The sequence below is a fragment of the Ictidomys tridecemlineatus genome, chromosome 9, assembly GCF_052094955.1.
Source record: "Ictidomys tridecemlineatus isolate mIctTri1 chromosome 9, mIctTri1.hap1, whole genome shotgun sequence".
Taxonomy (NCBI): Eukaryota; Metazoa; Chordata; class Mammalia; order Rodentia; family Sciuridae; genus Ictidomys; species Ictidomys tridecemlineatus.
Window position 1 is genome coordinate 133,432,280 of NC_135485.1, and position 22,637 is coordinate 133,454,916.

The window sequence follows — 22,637 nt, forward strand, 5'->3', positions numbered from 1 at the left end:
ATCATATACACAAAAACTTCCATTCTTACTAATAGTTGCTTATGAAACCATTACTTCATTTACAATTTTACAAAAATTCACTTAAAATTTTTTTTAGTTGTAGATGGACACAATACCTTTATTTATTTATCTTTATGTGGTGCTGAGGATCGAACCCAGTGCCTCACATATGCTAGGCCAAGTGTTCTACCACTGAGCTACAACCCCAGTCCCACAAAAATTCATTTTTAAAAAAATCATATAGATTTTAAGGGTAACTTCCAGGAAGATAGCAACAATCTCCCCCGCCCACCACCAACACCACTATAAGAAATGCCTTACGAAATTCCTTTATTTCTTTTCCCCTTGGTACTATGGACTCAACTTAGGAGTTCCCTACCACTGAGTTATATCCTTAGCCCTTTGCTTTTGTTTAACTGTTAAGTCAGGGCCTCACCAAGTTGCTCAGGCTGGCCTCAAAGTTGGAATCTTCTGCTTCGACCTCTCTAGTTGCTAGGACCACAGGCTTGCATCACCATTTCTGGCTGGCCCATGGAATTCTAAGAAAGGAGCAATATCTAGGCTAGGGCTGTAGCTCAGTGGCAGAGCTCCTGTCTTACACTTCTGAAGCACTGGGTTCCATCCTCATTGCCACATAAAAATAAATATAGATACGGTGCCCATCTAAAACTTAAAAAAACATATTAAAAAGAAAAAAAGAAAGGAGTAATGTCCCATGGGACAGGTTTATTAGAGGACCTATTGCTGCTAAAGACTAGTGGGCAAACCAGGTGCAGTGGCGCAGTCCTGTAATCCTAGTGGCTCTGGAGGCTGAGACAGAAGAATTCAGAGTTCAAAGCAAGCCTTAGCAATAGCGAGATGCTAAGCAACTCAATGAAACCGTTTCTAAATAAAATACAAAATAGGACTGGGGATGTGGCTCTGTGGTTGAGTGACCACGAAACGAGTTCAATCCCTGTTCCCAAAAACAGGAGTAAATAAGTCACATGAATCAAAGAACAATAACTGAGGAGAGGTTGGCTGGGGGTGAAACAACAAAATTTCTTCTAAGGGGTCTCTGATTTGGATCCTATTATATCTTAAAACTAAAACAGTGTTTTATTCAAGCTATTAATTTATCAGCAGACAGAATTAATTAAGTAATCATCAATGATTATAAGTTCCACTAAAAGGCAAATCTAAGCAAAAGGAGTTGCCTTAAGTTACCAGGCCAGCTGTCATTATTAAAAGTTTGAGCTGTGTGCAATGGTGCACATATCTGTAATCCCAGGGCTCAGAGGTTGAGGCATAGGATGCCGAGTTCAAAGCCAGCCTCAGCAAAAGTGAGGCGCTAAGCAACTCAATGAGACCCTGTCTCTAAATAAAATATAAAATAGGGCTGGGGATGTGGCTTAGTGGTCAAGTACCTGTGAGTTCAAATCCCTAGTAGCCGCCCCCCCCCCAAAAAAGTTTGGGTTGAAAAAATGCTCATATTTTCAAACCATGGGTTACTAGCTTGTAGGACAATCTACTAAATGATTACCACTGATATAGCAAAATAAATGAGAATATTAAACAGAATTAAATAAAATGATAAAAGATCAAAGGACATTTGAGATGAAACACAAATACAAAAGAAAAGTAATCTTGGCAGATAAAAAATGAGGCGGTACAAATGAGAAAGAAAAGAGATATAAAGTTCATTGTGGAGCCAGATAGCCAAATAGTACTAATTTTTAAAGTATTTAAGAGAATATAAACCTGTTTAAAAAAAAAAAAAAACTAGACAAACTGAATATTAATATATAAACTTCTGTCTTTTACTTAGTACTGGTCAAAATGTAATTAAAGTTGCTTAAGTTTACAATAGTAAGCTGGAGGTGGGGCACGTGCCTGTGATCCCAGTTTCAAGAGGATGAGGTAGAAGGATCCCAAGTTTAAGGCCACTCTGAGCAACTTAGTAAGACCCTTGGTAATTTATCCAGATCCTAACTCAAAATAAAAAGAGCTAAGAAGGTAGCTCAGTTGTAAAGCACTCCTGGGTTTGATCCCCAGTACCATAAATAGAAATAAAAATAAATATTTGATAAAATATACATTCACTTCAAGAAAATTTTACAACTAATAAAATAGTTATGTACTCTGGTTTTTTTCTTCCATACTCCCCAGAAAACTGTGCTCATGTGTACAGTTATCTTTGTAAAGGAATTATAACCAATACTTAACACGACAAATGTATTCCTGAAAAGTTACCTCTAAATCAAAGTACTAATTATATTATTTAAAGATATCTTGGAGCATAATAAAAATGCCCCTACTATCTTATATTCTGTAGTTTCACAAATATTCACTCTTCTTCTTAACAAAGGGAATGATAAACAGACTACCCAAATTCTTAAAGGTCTTTTAAGAGATAGCACATCTCTATCACTACAAATAATCACTGCCTATATTCAAAATAAGGATTACTTTGTAAAGGCTCTTTGTAACAGTAACTTCAGCTGCACACCTAGAGCAATAACATAGCACAGATGTGATAATTTTAACTACTTATTAATGCGATAATTTTAACTACTTATTAATAATTCTAAGTCCATATGCATTTTAATTCTCTAAAAATAATCTGTAGAAAGAGAAGTCATGTCAATCAACCTTCACTACTACAAGCAAAATCATTTAAATGGGAGATGGGATGGGTACAGGGGATTGAACTCAGGGGCACTCAACCACTGAACATCTCCAGCCCTATTTTGCATTTTATTTAAAGACATGGTCTCACTGAGTCGCTCAGCACCTCGCTTTTGCTGAGGCTGGCTTTGAACTCACATTCCTCCTGCCTCAGCCAGTGGATTATAGGCATACACCACCACACTTGGCTAAATATGTAACTTTCAATGCATTATTTAAAAAAAGTCTCAAGCTTAGAAGGATTTCCATCCTATTAATTCTAACCTTAAATTCTGATTCATGATTTTAAGAATTTTGCTGTTGGGACTGCGGGGGTAGGACAACAGTCCTGGGGATTGAACCCAAGGACCTTTTACCACTGAGTGAGCTATAATCCCAGCCCTTTTCATTTTTTATTTAAAGACAGTCTCAATAAATTGCCCAGGTTGCCTTCAAACTTATGATTCTCCTGCTTCAGCCTCCCCTGTTGCTGGGATTATACATGTATGCCACCATATCCAGCTTTAAAGTTCTTTATTAGCAACCCAAAAAAGACTAATAAGGAAGTGTCTTTATTTTCCCCAAAATACAGAAATTCTTTCATTTTCTAACATGTTATCTATAATATTATAACTGATAAATTTTTAAAATTGAGAACATTTCTGTAATTCCATTTCTAAAAAGGTTTTATTTTTTAAAACCATAAATATAATATTTTTTGAAAAAATTTAACCTTTACCTTATCTGTTTTTATGTGATGCTGAGGCTCAAACCCAGTGACTCACTTGTGCTAGGTAAGTGCTCTACCATTGAATTACAACCCCAGCCCCTCATAAATATAAATTTAATAAGGCTTTACTTCTGCTTGGAAGTCAAAGTAAATTTAGCACCTTTTTTTATTAGTGTTGGGGATGGTGGGGGTTCGGGGAGGGGCACTGTGTTGCTGGGGATTGAACCAGGGCTTGTGCAAGCTAAGCATCCACTTCATCACTGACCTAGACCTCAGTCCAAATTCAGCATCTTTTTAAAATGTGATTGAAATGCTTGGTTTAATTTCATCACTTTTATACAAATGTATGGAGCCGGGTATGAGAGAGCAAATTTAATATCATTTCAAACTCTGTATATTGTTCTGTATTCCTTTTTTACTTAAAAACCAAAACCGAAATCCAAAAGGTTTTGAGCACTGAACAAATTACCACAAATGGAAAATTTCGTATCTGTCTTATCTGACAAGTCAAAAAACACAATTCACTAAAAATACTGTATAAAATTTTCTTCAGGCTAATATGAGTTGTATATGAAATACAAATAAACTTTATGTTAGACTTGGGCCCCGTCCCCAAGATACCTCAATTTATGTACAAGCAAATTCCTCAGAATGAAAAAAATCCCAAAACTGAAACCCTTATGGTCCCGGGCATTTCAGATAAGATACTTAACCACAAGAGAAAGAACAAATGGCTATAGTCCCTATTTCATTACTAAGTAGTTATTTTACCTAGAATTAATTATTTAATCTTTTAGGGTTCCAGATTTCTTAAGTATAAAACAAGAGATAATTAGGGGGGAAAAAAACCTACTTTTGGGTTTGTAAAATTCCATGGTTCTATTTCACACTAAAATAAATGTACTGATCTGTCAAAATATTTCAAGGGCACAGATGATGATGTTTGAAGTAACAAAACAATCTATGACTTAATTGTGCTAAGCAAACCTAATTCTTACAAATTGAGGTCTTTAAGAGATAATAAGGAGAAAACTAATCAATTTAAAAGAGAACCTTCAATTTTAAAACAATTTAGTAAGGTACTTTATATAATGAAACATAATTTAACACTTCAACTTATGTGACTTTTTTTTTTTTAAAAAAAACAACCAAAATGAGTCTCAAATACCTGGGCTAAAAAATAATGTCCAAATCAGGTAACATCTGTAGCTCTAAAATAAATGCCTTCATTAAAAATAAAAGTGCCCTGGCTTTCCCCTCAGCTAACTTAATATACAAAAGTTTTTAAATTACTGAATTTATGATAATATTATACAGATTACTTATACAGAAAATATCAACTACTATGTCAACTACTATAATCAAATATTTTAGTAATGGAAAATAAAAACATACCAGTACTAAAGAGTCGAATCATACACTCATGAAGCCAGGGATGACTAGAATCAATAGCAAATGCCCTTTTTACTGATTGTAGCATCAAAAGAAATTTTTCTGTAAAAAAGAAAAAGATATAGTTTGAACATCTGATAAATTGCCTCCTGTGGGGAGCCAAGACCTTACAAACTGAAAAAATAAATTTAGACTCCATCACAACTAAACTGACTAAAGCAAACAATTTTTCTTCAATTAGCAACATATTTTTCATTAAGAAAAGGTTTTACAAAATAGAGAAAACCTTCACAGCATTTAGAAATATTTGAATTAATGCCTATAAACAAAGAAAGAAAATTTGAAGCTATTTCCTAATTTCCTTTAATCAAAATAAAGAAATGTATGTACGTCCTTCTTTTGATCTATTAATTTATTAATGATTCCCCTTCTACCTAACTGTTCCTTTCCTTTCCTGATTTCTCTGCCATCTCTATAGGTTTGAGACCACCTTGGTTATATTTTCAGTCAATTTCTAATTTTTCCCTATGAGGTGCCCATTCTCAACTTCTATCTTTCCCAAGCTTCAGTAGCCTTTCCACCTGTTAAATGGAAATCTTCACTTGAATACTCAGTCTACTTTCATGTCGTCTTTATAATCATTTCTTTGTAGAGACTTCTTTAATTGGTACCATTTCCCAAAGTACAAAACTCCAAGTTCTTCTGACTATTCTTTTTCCGTTCCCCATAATACTCAGGAAGCTTAAAACACAGCCCTGCTCTGTCATTACACATTTCACACTACTACAGTGGATTCCAAATGTTGGTTCCTTTTCTGAGTCAGCTCGCAGCCAAGAAACTGTGTGGGGGCTTTAGATTATCCCTCCTCACTTTAAGCAGAGCAGCTTTTGTACTCTATATTTTGGAGTTCCATCTGATAACCCCCTGCTTTTTTTTTTTTTTTTTTTTTTTTGGTACCAGGGGTTGAACTCAGAGGTGCTTAACCCCTGAACCACATCCCCAGACCTTTTTAATTTAGAGACAGGGTCTCATTAAGTTGCTTACCGCCTTGCTAAATTGCTGAGGCTATCCTCAAACTTGTTATCCTCCTGCCTTAGCCTCCTGAGTTGCTGGAATAATATGCATACTCAGCACATCTAAGAACATTTATAAAGAGGAGAGCTGTATTAAATGTCAAAAATTTGAATATTGCTATTTATTAAATTTATTTTCTAATTTATAATCACTATGAAAAACAGAAAATATAGTAAAAAATATATTTGGAAAATCAAAATTTTTATCAAGAGACCATATCTATTATCTTTTGTTTTCTTCTCAGTTTCTTCTAATCCATAGTAAGTTTTCTATATCCTATTTCAAAACTGTATTATGCCTGGGCAAGTGGCACATGCCTGTAAGCCCAGCAACTCAGGGAGACCCTGTCTCAAAATAAAATATAAAAAGAGCTGGGGATGTGACTCAGCAGTTAAACACCCCTGAGTTCAATCCTCAGGACAAAAAAAAATCTGTTATCATGTAGCAACTTTCCCCCAAGAATTTAATTTAAAAAAATTAAAATTAAAATTAAATGTCTAATAAATTGCCCAGGCGGGCCTCCAATTTCTGGGTTCAAGTGATCCTCTTGTGCCAGCCTTCCAAGTAGGAGGGACATAAAAAGGCATACCCTGTCAAACCTGGCTTTTCAACAATTTACTTTTCTGATGTAACAACCTCCTGTCTTCATTAACAAAAGTTCTTCTTCAAAATGCATCACCTCGAGATAAATTTAATAGCTTCTTCCAATGGAGTTTTTAATGAAGCAGTTGGATTACATCAATTCTGTACAATAAAAACCTATTATCTACTATATATAGTCTCAGCATTCTGAGACTAAAAACCAGGACCCTTATCTTTTACCTTGCTCCAAAGATATATAGACAACATCAACATATTCATACACTCCTGTGTTTTCTTAATGGGTACTCTTCCCTTCTATGTATCTTTTAACTTTGAACACGATTCATCCTTCCAGATCCAACCCAAAATATCTTCTATTTATAACAATAGCTAATAACAGGTAACATTTATTTGATGCTTACTATGGGATAAACACTATTCTGAGCATTATATACAATAGCTGATTTTACCCAATCATCAGCTACTTCACTGAACCATATATTTGACCTTAAACCTAGTTTATCTATATTATCTATTATTGATTTTAATGTCTTCGTAATGGTAACTGTATCATTGTCATTCCCCACAACATTCTGCACACGGATGGCATTTCTGTAAGGATGCTACAATCATTTGTCCAAAAAAAGCCTACAAAGGTAAAGCTATCTGAAGTGTGTCTCTATACCTAAGAAAAACAGTGATCAGTTTTATCAGGGCCACAACAAGATAAATGCCTACCTTTCCTAAAGTAAATTTCAAAGGCAAAAAGATGAGTTTCTATCTTGTTCTTCACCAAGTTCTTCAATGGTGTTAAAAATTTAATAGCTTCTTCCAATGGAGTTTCAACCTAACAAAAATAAAAGATATTATACAAATGTAAAAAAAGATTCTTGGAGAATGTGATTTTATTCTGTTAAAAATTTGGGGATGGGGGGAGAACCTCACTTACCAATCACCCAGAAATATATGGTCATATTTTAACTTCCCGTAATCTAAACAAAGGAGATTCTGAACTCTACAGAAGTTCAGAATGTATGTGTGTGTCAGTACTAGGGATCAAATCCAGGGTCTCAACGCATGCTAGCAAAGTAAGTTCAACTACAGATGTCATATTATCTCTGGATAGAAACTATCAAAAAATAAGTGGATAGGGCTGGGGTTGTAGCTCAGCGGTAGAGCGCTCGCCTAGCACCGGCAGGACCCAGGTTCCATCCTCAGCACCACATAAAAATAAAGGCATTGTGTTGTGTCCACCTGCACATTAAAAAAATAAATATTTTTTTTTAAAAAAGAAGTGGATAAAATAGAAGAACCAGGGAAAAACAACAGCCAAAAGAAAAAAGACAATGGATGTAAAATAGCATCAAAAGGAGTATGAAGAAAATTGTCAGCAACATTAAAGAATAAATACTATCCATGCTGTCTTGCTTTGTTTTACTACAAATTCTATAGAAAAATCACTTTATTTACATGCCATACTAATGGAGATGAAATCTAAAGACTTTATACAATTCTGCCCCTACCATCCATTACTAATCACATAAATGCCATGTTCATGTAATCATTACTAAGTAGGTGTAATATTTACTCCATGATCATGCTACTGTTATATTCCCAGACTGAGTATAAAGACAAGTTAATTCCTGCACACTGGGGTGGGATGGAGAACAATGTCATATTTATCAGACTCTAAATTCTTCTCTCAAAGAAGCAGCAACAATTTACTCTCAATGGAAAATGGATTTGCCATTATCTATCCAACAGGCTTCTGTCAATAGAATATCTGTGGTTTTACCAATATAAGTTCTCACCAAGAAAATTATTCCACAGAATTAAAACATATTTAGCAATGAAGTAATCTCTCTGGGGTTCACCCTGTCTTTTCATGTAAAGCAATCAGCCTTATAGGACAGTAAGGCTATCCATTAAAACCCCAGCTACCATTGCTGAATGGTGTTATTTTGAAGGATATGTGTTCCAAACCAGAAACAAACTTTATATATGGAACTGTCTCTCTAATAACTACAGAGTCCAGAATCAAAGGGTAGAAAAGAAAATGTGGTCCTTAGCTTTTCTTGCACAGTTTTAAATATTTCGCTTCTTGTTCCCATGATACTATATTCTATTGGGTTTCAACTTGTGAAACACAGGGAAGAAAATGTTTCTTCCCTGGAAAGGCAAAGAATGAAAGCTGAAAATGCCAATCAGTTCTAACAAATTTTTCATGTACATGGGGGTACAGTCTGAAATGAGGGCCAGTACGTTAACCAGGATCATTTATTCTCAGGGTGATAGAACTACTATTAAAAATAGAAACAGAGGCTGGGGTTGTGGCTCAGTGGTAGCACACTTGCCTGGCACGTGTGAGGCATTGGGTTCGAATCTCGGCACCACAAACCAAGATCCATCAACAACTTTAAAATATTTTTTAAAAAAAGATGAAAAACAACAAGGAACAGAGGAAGGTAAATCTATACAAGCATCAATATGTAGTAAAATCAAGCAATTGAGAGGGAAAAAACAAATTATGCTTGTAATTCTTAATAAATAAGAACATATATCTCCAAAGAAGACCTGGCTGGGGTCTGTTGTTCCCACATATAGTCTCAGTTTCTGTGTATCTTTCACAGGTAAGATTTTATCAGGTCAAATTTAATTGTTTAAATATACACACCCAATCACAACAAAACTAACTATATTCCATCTTTAAACACACACATTAAGTTCAGGGTTATACATATGAAAACATACAAACAAGAATGAGCTTCTAAAATTGGTGCTTAAGAGGAAAAAATGTAGTCAAAAGATTAAAAAAAAAAAAAAGGGCAGGAATTGTAGCTCAGTGGTAGAATGCTTGCCTAGAATGCATGAGCACTGGGTTTGATCCTCAAGTAAAATAAAAACATTCTGTCCATCTACAACTACAAAAAATTTTTTTAAAGATAAAAAATAATATTAGTTGCATATGTGTATGAAAACAGTGTCTTTAAGTACCAAAAATCACAATCACTATAGGAAGACTGCTGCACATAAGAACTAAGATTTAACGAACAGCAGTTGTGCCTTCCTCCTGTTCAACTAGGATCCCATGTTCACTGAGTCAAATATTGGATAGAGTTGCAAATGTTATGCATATTCTTCTACGTCACTCTTTGAAAAAAAATTAATAATAATTAAATAAATAAATAATGCTGCACGAAGTTGCAAAGACTTAAATTCAAAGACTACAGTGTACTTGATTGGCAATTTAGGACATCTTTTGCAAAGACACTCTTCATCATATACAATTTTTAAATTTACAAAGTGACTTGAAATCCCATGTTAAGACATGTTGTACAGTAGTCTCTATTCACTACTCTCACAGCATAGCAACAAAATGTTTAAGATGATTAAACTCTACAAAGGAAGATGTAAAAAGGAACATAAGATGGGTAGTACGTGACAGAATTCAGAAATACCAACTACTGAGCTGGGGTTGTGGCTCAGCAGTAGAGCATTTGCCTAGTACAAGTGAGGCCCTGGGTTCGATCCTCAGCACCAGTTTTAACTAAATCCCTTCTCAATTCTTCCTTTCTTCTTTTTAAATGATATCTCTGCTGGGCTGGTGCAAGGTGCTGGGTTCAATCCTCAGCAACACATAAAAATAAATAAAATAAAGGTACTGTGTCCAATTACAACTAAAATAATAAATAAATAAATAGGTAGATAGATGAATGAATGAATAATATAGCTGCTAACATAAAAATGCTTTCATTTTATTTTATATGTTATCATGAACCGGTGACACAATTTGCCACATGGAACAATGCTAAAATACAGGACCAGATAAAAAAGCTAAACCCAGATACAGCAAGCAATTTTTAAAATAGCCTACAATGCCACTCCTTGTTATGATAGCTTAGAGTAATCTGAAACTGCTACCACAATGGTGTATGGATGCTATTAGAACAGGCATTTTGGAGAAAATTAGCCTATACGCCTAACAGGCAAGAATATACTCCTTCCAAACAAAGCCATCAAAAACATTCTATAGGTATTTTGTTCTGACATGCTATAAGCCTAGCTACAAATAATTATACCACAGCTTGACATGTGGCACAAAGGCAACCAAATAGCCTGAACATAAGAAAAACCTAACAGTCTATTAAGGAGGGCTGGTATAAGAATTCTAATGTGGGGGCTGGGGATGTGGCTCAAGCGGTAGCGCGCTCGCCTGGCATGCGTGCGGCCCGGGTTCGATCCTCAGCACCACATACCAACAAAGATGTTGTGTCCGCCGAGAACTAACAAATAAATATTAAAAAAAAAAAAAAAAAAAAGAATTCTAATGTGTAGGGATACATACTCTTTATTAGAAAGTGACAAATAATACAAATATCTGTTCAAGAACTATATGAAGATATGGAGGAACCTGAAGTTCATTATACACCAAAGGACCCGTGCAATTTTCCATGAGACCCAAGAGGTGAATTTTCTGTGCTTCTTCACTTCCCAGTGTATTCTTCCAGTAAACTCCCAAATAATAAAAAGGTGCTATCTTCGTCCACAGTGACTACACATTTGTGAAAACACTTCAATCAATATACCTTGTGAAATCCAAACTAGATTTTTCTAAATTTCTTTTATTAATATTACTGTTTCTATGAGTCACTACTATCCTTCTGCTCTGGTATAATTATAAAAATATTTTAATTTTGAATTTTCAGTTATTACTGAGACTAAAATTCAAGTCTGAGGAAATATACTTACTATTGCTTTAACAAACAATTATGTAAATATTTTGACATGGAGTAGGATGTCAAAGGTCAAAAGAAGAGCCCTGATATTAATCAAAATTAGTCAAAATGTTTCATGTGATGTTTTGTCAGAATGCTTAAAAAACAGATCAGATTCTGGACTGGGAAAAATATTTACAGGTTTTTTAAAATATTAGATTCAAATGGAGAAGGCCAGTGAAGAAATATTATTAACTGACAATAAGGATGATTGAGAGATACACATATAGTCTTCAGAGTATAGCAAGCTCAACTTAGCCTAGATACAAAAACTTTCATTTTACCACTTGTAAAGACCCTAGATGCTCTACATATATATATTTTCTCAAGTCCTAGTAAGGACTTATTGCCATTTTACAAATGAGAATACCATCAGAAAGATTTGATGAAGTATCCAAAGGCACACAGTAGAAATATAAGAGCTGATATCTGGACCCAGATCACAATGACTCAAAAGTGATAACTTTTTCCACCATACCAACCACACTAATTACTCTGGACCTAGGCTCATTATTTCAAGTTTTAAAAATGAAATATGATTTTTAGAATATATATACTTATTAAAGAGAGAAAGTTAAAAAATGAACATGATTTTTGTCTCTAATATTGATAACATTGGGCAAATAAGATAGTATAAAAGTGACAACAGCTGGCCATCAAATTTCACTCAATTGTGAAAAAATCTATTACTAATTAATTACCTTGGCCAGTTTCTCTGGGATAAGTTCTTCTTTTGGCCCTCCAATTTCCTCATCATCATCATCCTTCTTCTTTTTCTGATTTCTCTGCTGCTTTTCTTTTTCTGCATTTTTTTTCTCCTCTTCTATCTGGGCTTTTTTTTGAGCTCTTCTTTGTTTGTTACGTAGCTTCTTTAGCTCTTTATCAGACATGTTCGCTATAGGCAGTAAGTGTTAATGAAATTAAAAGCATGTTTTAATCAGACTAATAATTATCAACCTATACTTTTTACTATTCCCAAACTCCTATAAAAGAATGCAACACAGTATGCATGTAAATATGCCTACATACACCTAGCCTTTTTATGGTTCCACGTAATATAGCAAAAACAGGTAACCTCTTCAGAATTTTTTTTTAATTATATAGGTTATACATATAAACATGCAACAAGGTAAAGCACACCAGTTCCTCCAGCAATAATAAACTATTTGCAATTCTTGAACGTAAAAGAGTTGTTGCAGCTATCTCTATGGCTTTATTATATTGTACTCTGCTATATTATACTCTGCTTTGTATTATACTTCATATATTCTGCTCATTACAATATCTTATACATTGTCTCTTTATAGATGTGGGCTCCTTGGGGACGAGATGCCACTTTACTCATACTCATATTCTCAAGGCCTAACAGCAAGTTGAACATATAGAAAACACTCAAAAGATTTGTTAAGACAGAATAAATGAATAACTTTATGATAACATAAATTTTTACACTGAAAATTCATAATATCTCTACAGGTACAAAGTTCAGAATGTCTCAAAGGAATAATAAAACATGGACAAATATAATAAAGTGAAAAATATATACTGTTTAGATTTCATGCAACAAATGTGAAAACTACATGCTCAGTGTTTATTTGGTTAACACTTGTTAATACTGAAAAATTTCATTCCAAAAGATACTACACTGTGATTTCAAAATATGCCTACAAAATTCTTCCCTTCAAAATGCAGAGACTATGGGACTGGGGTTGTGGCTCACTGGTAGAGCACTTGCCTTGCATGGGTGAGGCACTGGGTTCAATTCTCAGCACGACATATAAATAAATAAAATAAAGGTACATTAACAACTAATAAATTCTTTTTTTAAAATGTAGAGCCTATTTCCTTCCCCTTACTTGGACACAGGTTTTACAATAATGATTCACTTATAAGAAGAATGCACTAGAAATGAAGGTATGTAATAACCTAAGATTTGGTGTAAAAAAAAAAAAGCATTGTAAATCTTCCTTGTTTGTTCATCACTCCAAGGAAGCCAGCTGCCATGTGGTAAGTAAGCCCAATCTACCTTATAGAAAGACACAGTGGCCAAGAACTGAAGACTACAAGAGTAAGCTAGGCTGAGAGCAGGTCTTCCAACCCAACTCAATCCTTAAATGCTCTGGCTAACATCTTGACTTCAACCTCCTTAATATTAGACCCCGATTCTTCAGAGCCATATGGCTAATGTGACTTCTGAATTCCTGGCCCACTGAAACTGTCAGATGATAATCATGCCATATAAAATTTTTGACTAATGTATTTTGCAGCATTAGATAACCAAAGAGGATGCTGGTATACAGAAGTGGAATAGTGCTATAACAAACACCTAAAATGTGATAACTTTGGAACCAGGGAAAAGTGGACTTAAATGAACTTCAATGAAAGTTTGAAGAGTTTTAGCCTATTAATAGAAGTCAGCTTTGAGAGGACTGCAGATAAAGATTTAAAGTGGCAAAAAGTTTAGCAAATGTTGTAAAATAAACTGATGATATAGCTAAGGTGATTTTCAGGCAAAGTGTTAAATTGTGGCACCTGATTACAGTTCTGCTTAGAATAAAATGCAAGATAAGAAAGCAACTAATGGAAGAATCAGGGATTTGACAGTTTTGAAAACTTTCATAAAAATCTCTTCAGAAATGGCTACTGAGCAAAGATCAAATCCAAGTCATTGTCAGGAAAACACATGCCAAGAGAGAAAGTCAAAGTGTTGGCTATAAAATCTTTTAAGACCCAGAACTCAGAAAGTGGGTGCCTTAGAATAATAGTCAACCTGAAGAAAGTTCTCCAAAAAGTTTTTTAAGGCATGAGAAGACTCACAGGGACCTCTCAATCAAAGCAAGCTTGTAAGGAACTTGAAGATGGCAAGGTATATATGGATTCCAATAAAATTCACAAAAAGAGCTTTGATGGTCTTAAGAAAATTCCATAGATGGAAGCATACGAAAATTTGGTTGAAAAAATAAAGAGTACAAAGTCACACTGGCCTTTAAAAACTCAAAATTATAAGGGCAGAAGCAAATGAAAAAAATATTCAGTTGCAAACAAATGTCACCTTTCAAACAAAAGCAAGGATGACTAAGAAGGTGAAACCAAGAACCCAGAGAGCAAGAGTAATATCCAAGAGCCATAGAAAATCAGTCCTCTGTCTTTAGTCTAATCAAGAAACTATTGATCTGTGCCCTGCTGGACTTGAGAACTGACATGAAACAGTAAATTCTGTGGGCCTTTTAAGAATGTGCACCATGGGAGTCCTGTAACTGTCCCAACATTTTGTACCAGGTGTATAGCTGGTGATAACTGTCTCTTTAGTTCACAGAATTACATGTCAAGAACAATATTTGAAAAGCTATAGTAGAAAAGCTACATCAGCAATCTTACCTGATTCCTATGATAACATTCTAGATTTTAAGCTAATGCTGCAATGGGATAACACTTCTAATGGCATTGGGAGGACTAACTATATTTTGCATATATATAACATGTTCCCAAATTCTTTAACAAGCACAGGTTATACTTGGTGACTCCCTGTATAGGGTATAAAGGAAGTAACAAGACGAAAACAGAATGTTTTAAAGGTACTGTGGCTTCATGCTCTTCATTCTCTTGTGATGCTACCACCTCTTGAGGAACTCTAGAAACCGATGGAGAGACTACAAGACTAAAGAATGCCAACAACCCTGGGAGTGAGCTACCTAGGAAATGTACTTTTCTTTCAGTCCTAGTCAAGTCTTCATGAGACTGGGGCGCAGCCCAACTTTTAGCTATAACTTCATAAGAGACCCTAAGCTAGAACCATTTAGATGCTTCTGAATTCCTGACCCACAGAAACAATTAAGATGCTAGATTTGGGAAATAAATTTATTACCCAGCAATAAATAATATGCAACCACCAATAATAATTACATACCTATTGCTCTTTTTTCCTGGTTAAAAAAAAAAAAAAAAAACATCCCTTAATAGTAAAAAAGGAATATTTCAAACAAGCTGCAAAAAATTACTTTCTGGAAACACAAGATTATGACCATATAAGAGCTATCTTTTCAATGATGTATAGAATAACTACACCAAGGGCAGTGGTGCGTGCCTATAATCCCAGTAGCTTGGAAGGCTGAGGCAGGAGTATCTCAAGTTCAAAGGCAGTCTCAGCAACCTAGGTCCTAAGCAACTCAGTGAGACCTTGTCTCAAAATAATAATTTTTTTATTTTTTTAAAGGCTAGGGATTTGGTGGTTAGGTGTCCCTGGGGTTCAATACCAGGCCCCAAAAATTTAAAAACTAAAACCAAAAGTAACTGCTATACCACTTGGATCCTTGCTACATGCTACCATACATAATGTAATATTCTCATGGATTAGAGTGTAAAATGTTTCTGTAGGTTCTGCATCTGCACTGCATGCAGAATCACCCAACCTCAAAACAAAAAATATTTGGGGGAGAAATTCTGTTGGTATTAAACATGTTCATACATTTTTTCTCACCAGTATTCCCTAAACAATATAACCATTTATATAGCACTTACAACATAGTAGGTATTATAAGCAATCTGTAGATGTAGTGTATTGATAGATATGCATAGTAGGTTAACTGCAAATACTGTGCCATTTTATAAAATGGACTTGAGCATCTATTGATTTGGGTATCCAAAGAGGGTCCTGAAACAGTCCTCTGAGGGTACTGCATGAGAAAACAGAGGTTTCAGTTTTGAAAAATGACAACACAGAGCAATATAAAAGGCAGAGCAAAAATTTAAATCTACTGACTCTGAAGTTTTTTCTATTATGCTATACCAACGGTCAGCAAAGTATTTCCAGCTTTACAAGTCATAGGTGTTACTGTTTGCATCTGCAATAGCCCTGCAAAAGTCCGTGTTTTAGACGATGCAGCAAATTTCAGAGGTGTTAATGATGGGATCCTGAGGGATGTACCTCAGTAGATTAACTACTGAATGGGATCTATAATCAGGTGGGGTATGGCTGGAGAAAGTAGGTCACCAGGAGACATTAGGACTATATCTATCCCTGCCCTCTTCCTCTGTCTCCTACTCTTTCCCTTCTTTCTGGTTGCCATGAGCTGAGCAGCTTTCCTTTGCCACACTCATCTGCCATGACGTTCTGTCTCATGATGGCCCCAGAGCAACAGAGTTGGCCAACTATGGACTGAGACCTTTGAAACTGAACCAAAATAAACCTTTTCTTCTCTAAAATTTTTTTGAGGGTGGGGGTGGTAACCCGGGATTGAACTGAGGGGCATGCGATCTGAGCCACATCCCCAGCACTATTTTGTATTTTATTTAGAGACAAGGTCTCACCGAGTTGCTTAGCGCCTCACTTTTGCTGAGGCTGGCTTTGAACTTGAGATCCTCTTTCCTTAGTCTCCCAAGCTGCTGGGATTACAGGCATGCACCACCATGTCCAGCTAAAAAAAAACACCTTTTAATAATCAAAACAAGACTGCAACATGAATTTAAACTATTCTTTATTATCTAATTTATAAAAATTATTTTATTTATTTTTATATGCTGCTGAGGATCAAACCCAGGGCCTCACACATGCCAGGCAAGCGCTCTACCACTGAGCCACAACCCCAGCCCCTATTATCTGCTTTTTATCTGCAGTGGCAAATAATAAAGAATAATGGTCTCAGCAGGTTAATTATAAATTACTATTAAAAAGAGGAATTACACTAACAGCCAACCCTAATAGAGTCCCACACTAATTATGTAGTTAGAAATTTATAGTACTATAAAGTAATTAGCTGGGTAAAACAGATATTAAATGTGAAATTAAAACTTAAATGTTAAAGACTATTTATACTATTTATCCCTATTTATTTTGAAAGTATAAAAGTAAGCAGTATTTATCTTCTATTGCTTAGAGAAATTCACAAAATATCAATAGATATTTTCTAACCCTGTAAAACATATTCCCAGAAGATGTTCAATAAAAAGCTGAAAAAACTATATTACTCAAGACACAAATAAATACACACACACACACACACACACACACACACACACACACACACACACACACACCAGAGCAAATAATAATAAGTCTTTGAATGCTATACCTGTGTCAGCTTCATGCTCCTTATTTTCATCTGTAAGGGGGTTGTCATGAAGCTTCAAATAGATCTCTATAGCAATTCTTGCTGCCTTGAAGTAAAACGGATGCTGTCGAAGTACATCTTCTAGTTTTAATAAGTCCACATATGATCTAAGGGTAATCTTCCTCATACAGTATGTATGAAAGTCAAACTGGTCGTCAGTGATTTCTATAAAATGCTAACAAAATTATCTTTTTATTATTACACTGAAGTATTGCAATGTCTAAGAAAACTATAAAGTCAAAGCCTTAGAATTACTTGTTTCTTTGGAATGAAAACTTATACAAAAACTTATGTCAAAAATATACAAAAAATTACAACCATTCAATATAAATATTTTGCATAAATAAAATATTTTGCATATCAAATAAGCAAATATAGTTGGTCATCACCTAGCAAAGGACATGATATACAGCAAGCACTGATAATCGCTGAATAAAAGAAAAGCACAATGCTTTTATTTACCCCCCCACTCACACACACAATTTATTCCTGCCTTAATCAGATATAAGTAAAGTCATTCTGACAAACCAACCATAATTGATTAATATGTAAGATGGGGGCTGGGACTCTAGCTCAGTGGCAGAGTGCTTGCCTAGCATACATGAGGCACTGGGTTTGATCCTTAGCACCACATATAAATAAACAAATAAAATAATGGCATTCTATCCATCTACAACTACAAAAAAGAATTTTAAAAAGATGTAACTAAAATATATGAATATATATATATAAAATGGTTCAGTACAGTAGACTCTCATTAGACAATTTAGAACAATCTGTAAAGGATTATTATATGTAGCATTTGGTAAAAATATTTTTTTCTGAGGGTATAAATCTGAACCCTATGTAGTTCAATGCTGGTATATAGGAGATAAATCAGTTAGCTAGTAAGCCAGACAATCAGCAACTTCCACCTTTCAACCAAGCAATGGGATCCTGTGCTTGACAATATTATAAATGTGAATTATATAAACTATTTTTATCTGTGAAAAACACACATAAAAACAAAAGCCTATTACTAGTGATAGAAATGAATCTAAAGTGAAGAAGACTAAGAAAACAAAGACTTTGTCAAAAAATAAAGAACTGCACATGCTACAGACGTATTGTAAAAGGGTTGTGAAGCTTGGATATTATCAAGAATATACTGCTGGCCAACACAAATCAACCCCACAAGAAACAGGATTCTAGGATTAGTTAATGAGCTATTATGTACTACTGAAGCAGCAGCAGCAGCAATTCCATAGATTAAAAAAAAAAAAAAAAAAAACCTAAAAACAGCTAAGATACAATAATGTAAAAAAAATTTTTTTTAAAATATTTATTTTTTAGTTTTCGGAGGACACAACATCTCTGTTTATATGTGGTGCTGAGGATCGAACCCGGGCCGCACACATGCCAGGCGAGCGCGCAACCGCTTGAGCCACATCCCCAGCCCAATGTAAAATTTTTAAAAACAGTTCTTACAAGAAAAATACCATACACAAGTTAGCTAAAAACAAAGCATATAATTCTTCTATTACAAAAACTGAAAACAGTGATTCACCTATTATGAATTATAAATAGAAGAGGAAAAAAACTAGATTTCCACAAAAAAACTGACAGAATGTCTGACAGAATAAAAAGATAAATAAGGTACTTACTCTCTCAATTTCATGACATTTCTTAAGTGCTTCACCAAATTTATTCATTGCTTTATATGCCTGGGCACATTCTGTCTGGAACCACATGCATTGCATTTCATTCAAATTCTCAACTGCTGATGTTCCTTCCTACATGAAAAATCACACATATCAAGACCATTTCTTACCAAATACACCATTCATCTCATAAAATAATCAACCGATATGAGTTCTCTCAAAACAATTTGCTGGATCTATACTCAAAAGTCTCAGGATAAAAAGGAATAGTTCATATGTGAAAGAAAATGAAATTACTTTTTAATCACTAAAAATAATAGATTTTTCAAATGATTAAATAAAAGGTTTGTCAATTGTGCAGCAGAGATTAGCATAAGAAAAAGAACACCAGTACACAGCAAATATTCAATAGATACTAATTCTCTTAACCCCTAAAAATTTCCTCTAGATATAAACTAATATAAACCAGAATTTAAAAATCCATCATACAACTATGTAAAAAGAAAATGTTTTATACTGACAGTTTTAAATGTCTTCAATATAATAATCTAATTAAAATCTGGACTATTTTGCTGATGAAAATATTAAAAACAAAATTTATAAAGGAGACAGTATGAATATAAACTGGCTCAAGTCCTCTTTATTCATAAATAAGAACATAAGTTGTACAAACCCTTGTAAACTTTGAGCACATTTCTTCAGCCTCTTTAATCAGATTGGCTTTTAGCATATACTTTGCACACTTGGAGTTGATGAATCTATCTGCTGTGTCCAAGGCCTGAGCTTCATCCATCCACCTTGCAGCTTCTTTAATATTTCCAGCATGCTTACAAGGTACAAAAGCAAAATAAACCAATAAGTACACTCATTTTACTGTGCAGGTAATTTGTTACCTGTTGATAAGTAATAAAAATAAACAAATGAAGGGGGAAAAAAGATATTCTCACGGCTCAAAAGATGCTATTCAATATACAAGCATGTTTTCCTCCATAATCTAAGTTCCGTTATCTTTCTGTCCATCTAAAATGCATGCTCTCTGACAGAGAGTCTGGTTTTAACTATTTTATTTACTGTAAGCCTCATTATATATATATAGAGAGAGAGCAGATCCTAGCACATAGCAATACTCAAAAATAGCTGTCAAAATCTAAGAATAAATATTAATAATTAAGTCTTTAAGCCGGGCTGGGGATGTGGCTCAAGCGGTAGCGCGCTCGCCTGGCATGCGTGCGACCCGGGTTCAATCCTCAGCACCACATACCAACAAAGATGTCATGTCCGCCAAGAACTAGAAAATAAATATTAAAAAAAAAAATTCTCTCTCTCTCTCTCTCTCTCTCCTCCCTCACTCTCTCTTTAAAAAAAAAAAAAAAAAAGTCTTTAAGCCAAATAAAGATGTATATATACCAACTTAAAAGTCCCAAGAAGGAAATTAATAGCCAATTTCCACAACAAAGAAACCACAGATAAACATTATTGTTTAGAACATTAATGGACATTCTCCCAATGATCCTCATTCTAGTCCACCCAGCTAGTCCATTTGGCAAAGCCATAAAACCTGATGAACAAAACCTGGGCTTTAAAAGGGTTAGAAATACCATGTAATGGCAGAGTGCTTGCCTAGAGTGTGTAAGACCCTGTATTTGATCTCTAAAACTGCCTACCCCCACCCAAAATAGCAATTTACAATTAATTACTTAATTTCCTGCTAAATAAACTATTAGTTTATAACCAATCTCAAAAACTTTGATTTATGAAATTGTATTTGCAACAGAAAGAAGAACCAACTTTAAGGTGCTAATCTTAAAAGACTGAAAATTCATAAGCAGAGCCCAGGAGGCAAATCAGAAAAGATAATATGTAGAATTCATAATTAAATCTTCACTGTTTTACTTCATTTACACATACCGAGATGACCATACTTAACAGTTACTATAATCACATACTTTATTAGCAAATAAAATTACCCTTGGATTACATATACTTTTATTCCCCCAAACCAAGAGAATAAACCAGATATGTGTGAATGAGAAATATATATACACACACATATATAGTACATACCTATAAAATACATATGAATGGCCTTATGTATGTATATGTATATAGACATAGATGAAGGATCAAAAAAGCATGGCCACATTATAAACATAATCAGACTAAGAAATAGACTTCTTATTCCATGTTTTGTATGATGTCATTTTTCTTACATTTAGAATCTATAAAATACAGAAAAAATTATGACTAATATCATTACCTTAAAGGAAAAAGGAAAGATTTTTACCTTATAGATTTTAGCTTTCACAAGAAAAAGTTCTATCAATGTAGGTGTACTTTCAATAGCAGTATTTATGTATTCCAGAGCAATAGATGGCTGACCAATTTTGTCATAATGTTGTGCCAAGTAGTACTGGACCCAAAGTAATGTAGTTGGTGGTTCCTCCTTTCCATCATCTTTAAAAAGTGAGGAATAGGGGAAGAGAATTCAAATGATTAGGTATTACACATGTTAAGAGTGCCCCCCTCAAAATGGTCCCTATATTCATAAGGAAAGAAGTTTGAAAGTAGTTTGTGTACAAAACTACATCATGGTATATAAAATCTTTGGAAGGGATCATGTTTTCTCTTCTACATCCTCGCAATATTTTAGCACAAAGCTTTGCATTTAAGAACTTTTCATAACAAATAAGGCTAATAAGTAAGACTAATCATATAAACTAACTGCCTTAAAAAGAAAACAAAAAAGAGTGAAGGGAGACAAAATTGTACTAGAACTAGAGAACGCAATGATCAGGGTGCTTTTTTAAGGGGGGAGGGGCGGAATCAAAAGAAATTCCCCAGTAATATGAGGTTTAAAAAAACAAAAAAGACTACTTCAGTTTCTATCTAATGCATTTAACTGTATGTATGTTTGTGATGCAGTTATTTTGAATTTTGGTGGTATTCTTAGTAACCTAATATTATACTGAATATACAAAGATGAATTATTTAGTCTGAATAAAAACTATATCCAAAAATGAGATGACATGTTTAAAAAAACTTATATTTTACTTGATGATTTAATATACTCCCCCAAAAATGTGTGGGTTGTATATTTAAATTACACACTATAATTTTTTTTAAACTCAAATTTCTAAAACTTGGGAACTGTTATTTGCTTTCAAATAAAGCAATATACTGCTTATTTTCTTCCTACTAAAAGCAAGATGGCTCAGTGGACAAACAATAGGAGTGGAACTCACCAACTCCCGATCTGATAGATCTGCAACAAAAGTGCTGCATATTCTTGGGCATGTCATTGAACCTCTTCCACATTTGTAAAATATGTAGGAAATTGCTGATAATCAAAGGAACATCATGATGATTAACCAATGAAACCATGGTAACGCCTTTTAAAAAGTACTATTAAGATTAATCTGAGACTTAGAAACAATGACCAACTTATGCAATGCACACCCCAGGTTCCATTTTGGGCTTTCACAGTATAGAAACCAGAGGTCCTGGAAAGACAATGATTCCAGATCTTCAATGGCAGTGTACAAGATACAGTATCTTGTCACATCAAATAGCAAAAAAGCTACCAATTACTACCATGGCACAAGAAGGATAAAACCACTTGAGATTGGAAATATCAAGTGTGTTTAAATCACAAGTTCATAATTTTTAAATTTTTATTTGCCATCTCCAAAAG

The 22,637-nt window shown here is 34.3% G+C and overlaps 1 protein-coding gene across 5 annotated transcripts in view; it reads right to left on the reverse strand.

Moving 5' to 3' along the window:
- The window catches only part of Naa15 (N-alpha-acetyltransferase 15, NatA auxiliary subunit), a 101,456-nt gene that overhangs the window by 9,534 nt on the left and 69,285 nt on the right, over positions 1-22,637 (reverse strand). For 4 of the 5 annotated variants that reach the window (XR_013426154.1, XM_078022113.1, XM_005327570.5 and 1 more), the window contains 7 exons: positions 21,231-21,400; positions 19,620-19,772; positions 18,950-19,078; positions 17,268-17,481; positions 11,901-12,094; positions 7,163-7,271; positions 4,772-4,870 (listed from right to left, as the gene is read on the reverse strand). Coding sequence is in view for 3 of the 5 variants with exons in the window: in XM_078022113.1 (XP_077878239.1) it covers positions 4,772-4,870; positions 7,163-7,271; positions 11,901-12,094; positions 17,268-17,481; positions 18,950-19,078; positions 19,620-19,772; positions 21,231-21,400 (1,068 nt within the window). In the remaining 2 variants the exon portion in view is untranslated. Of the gene's footprint in view, positions 1-4,771; positions 4,871-7,162; positions 7,272-11,900; positions 12,095-17,267; positions 17,482-18,949; positions 19,079-19,619; positions 19,773-21,230; positions 21,401-22,188; positions 22,284-22,637 lie in introns of those variants that run through there. The other variant, XR_013426155.1, reaches the window with a different exon arrangement.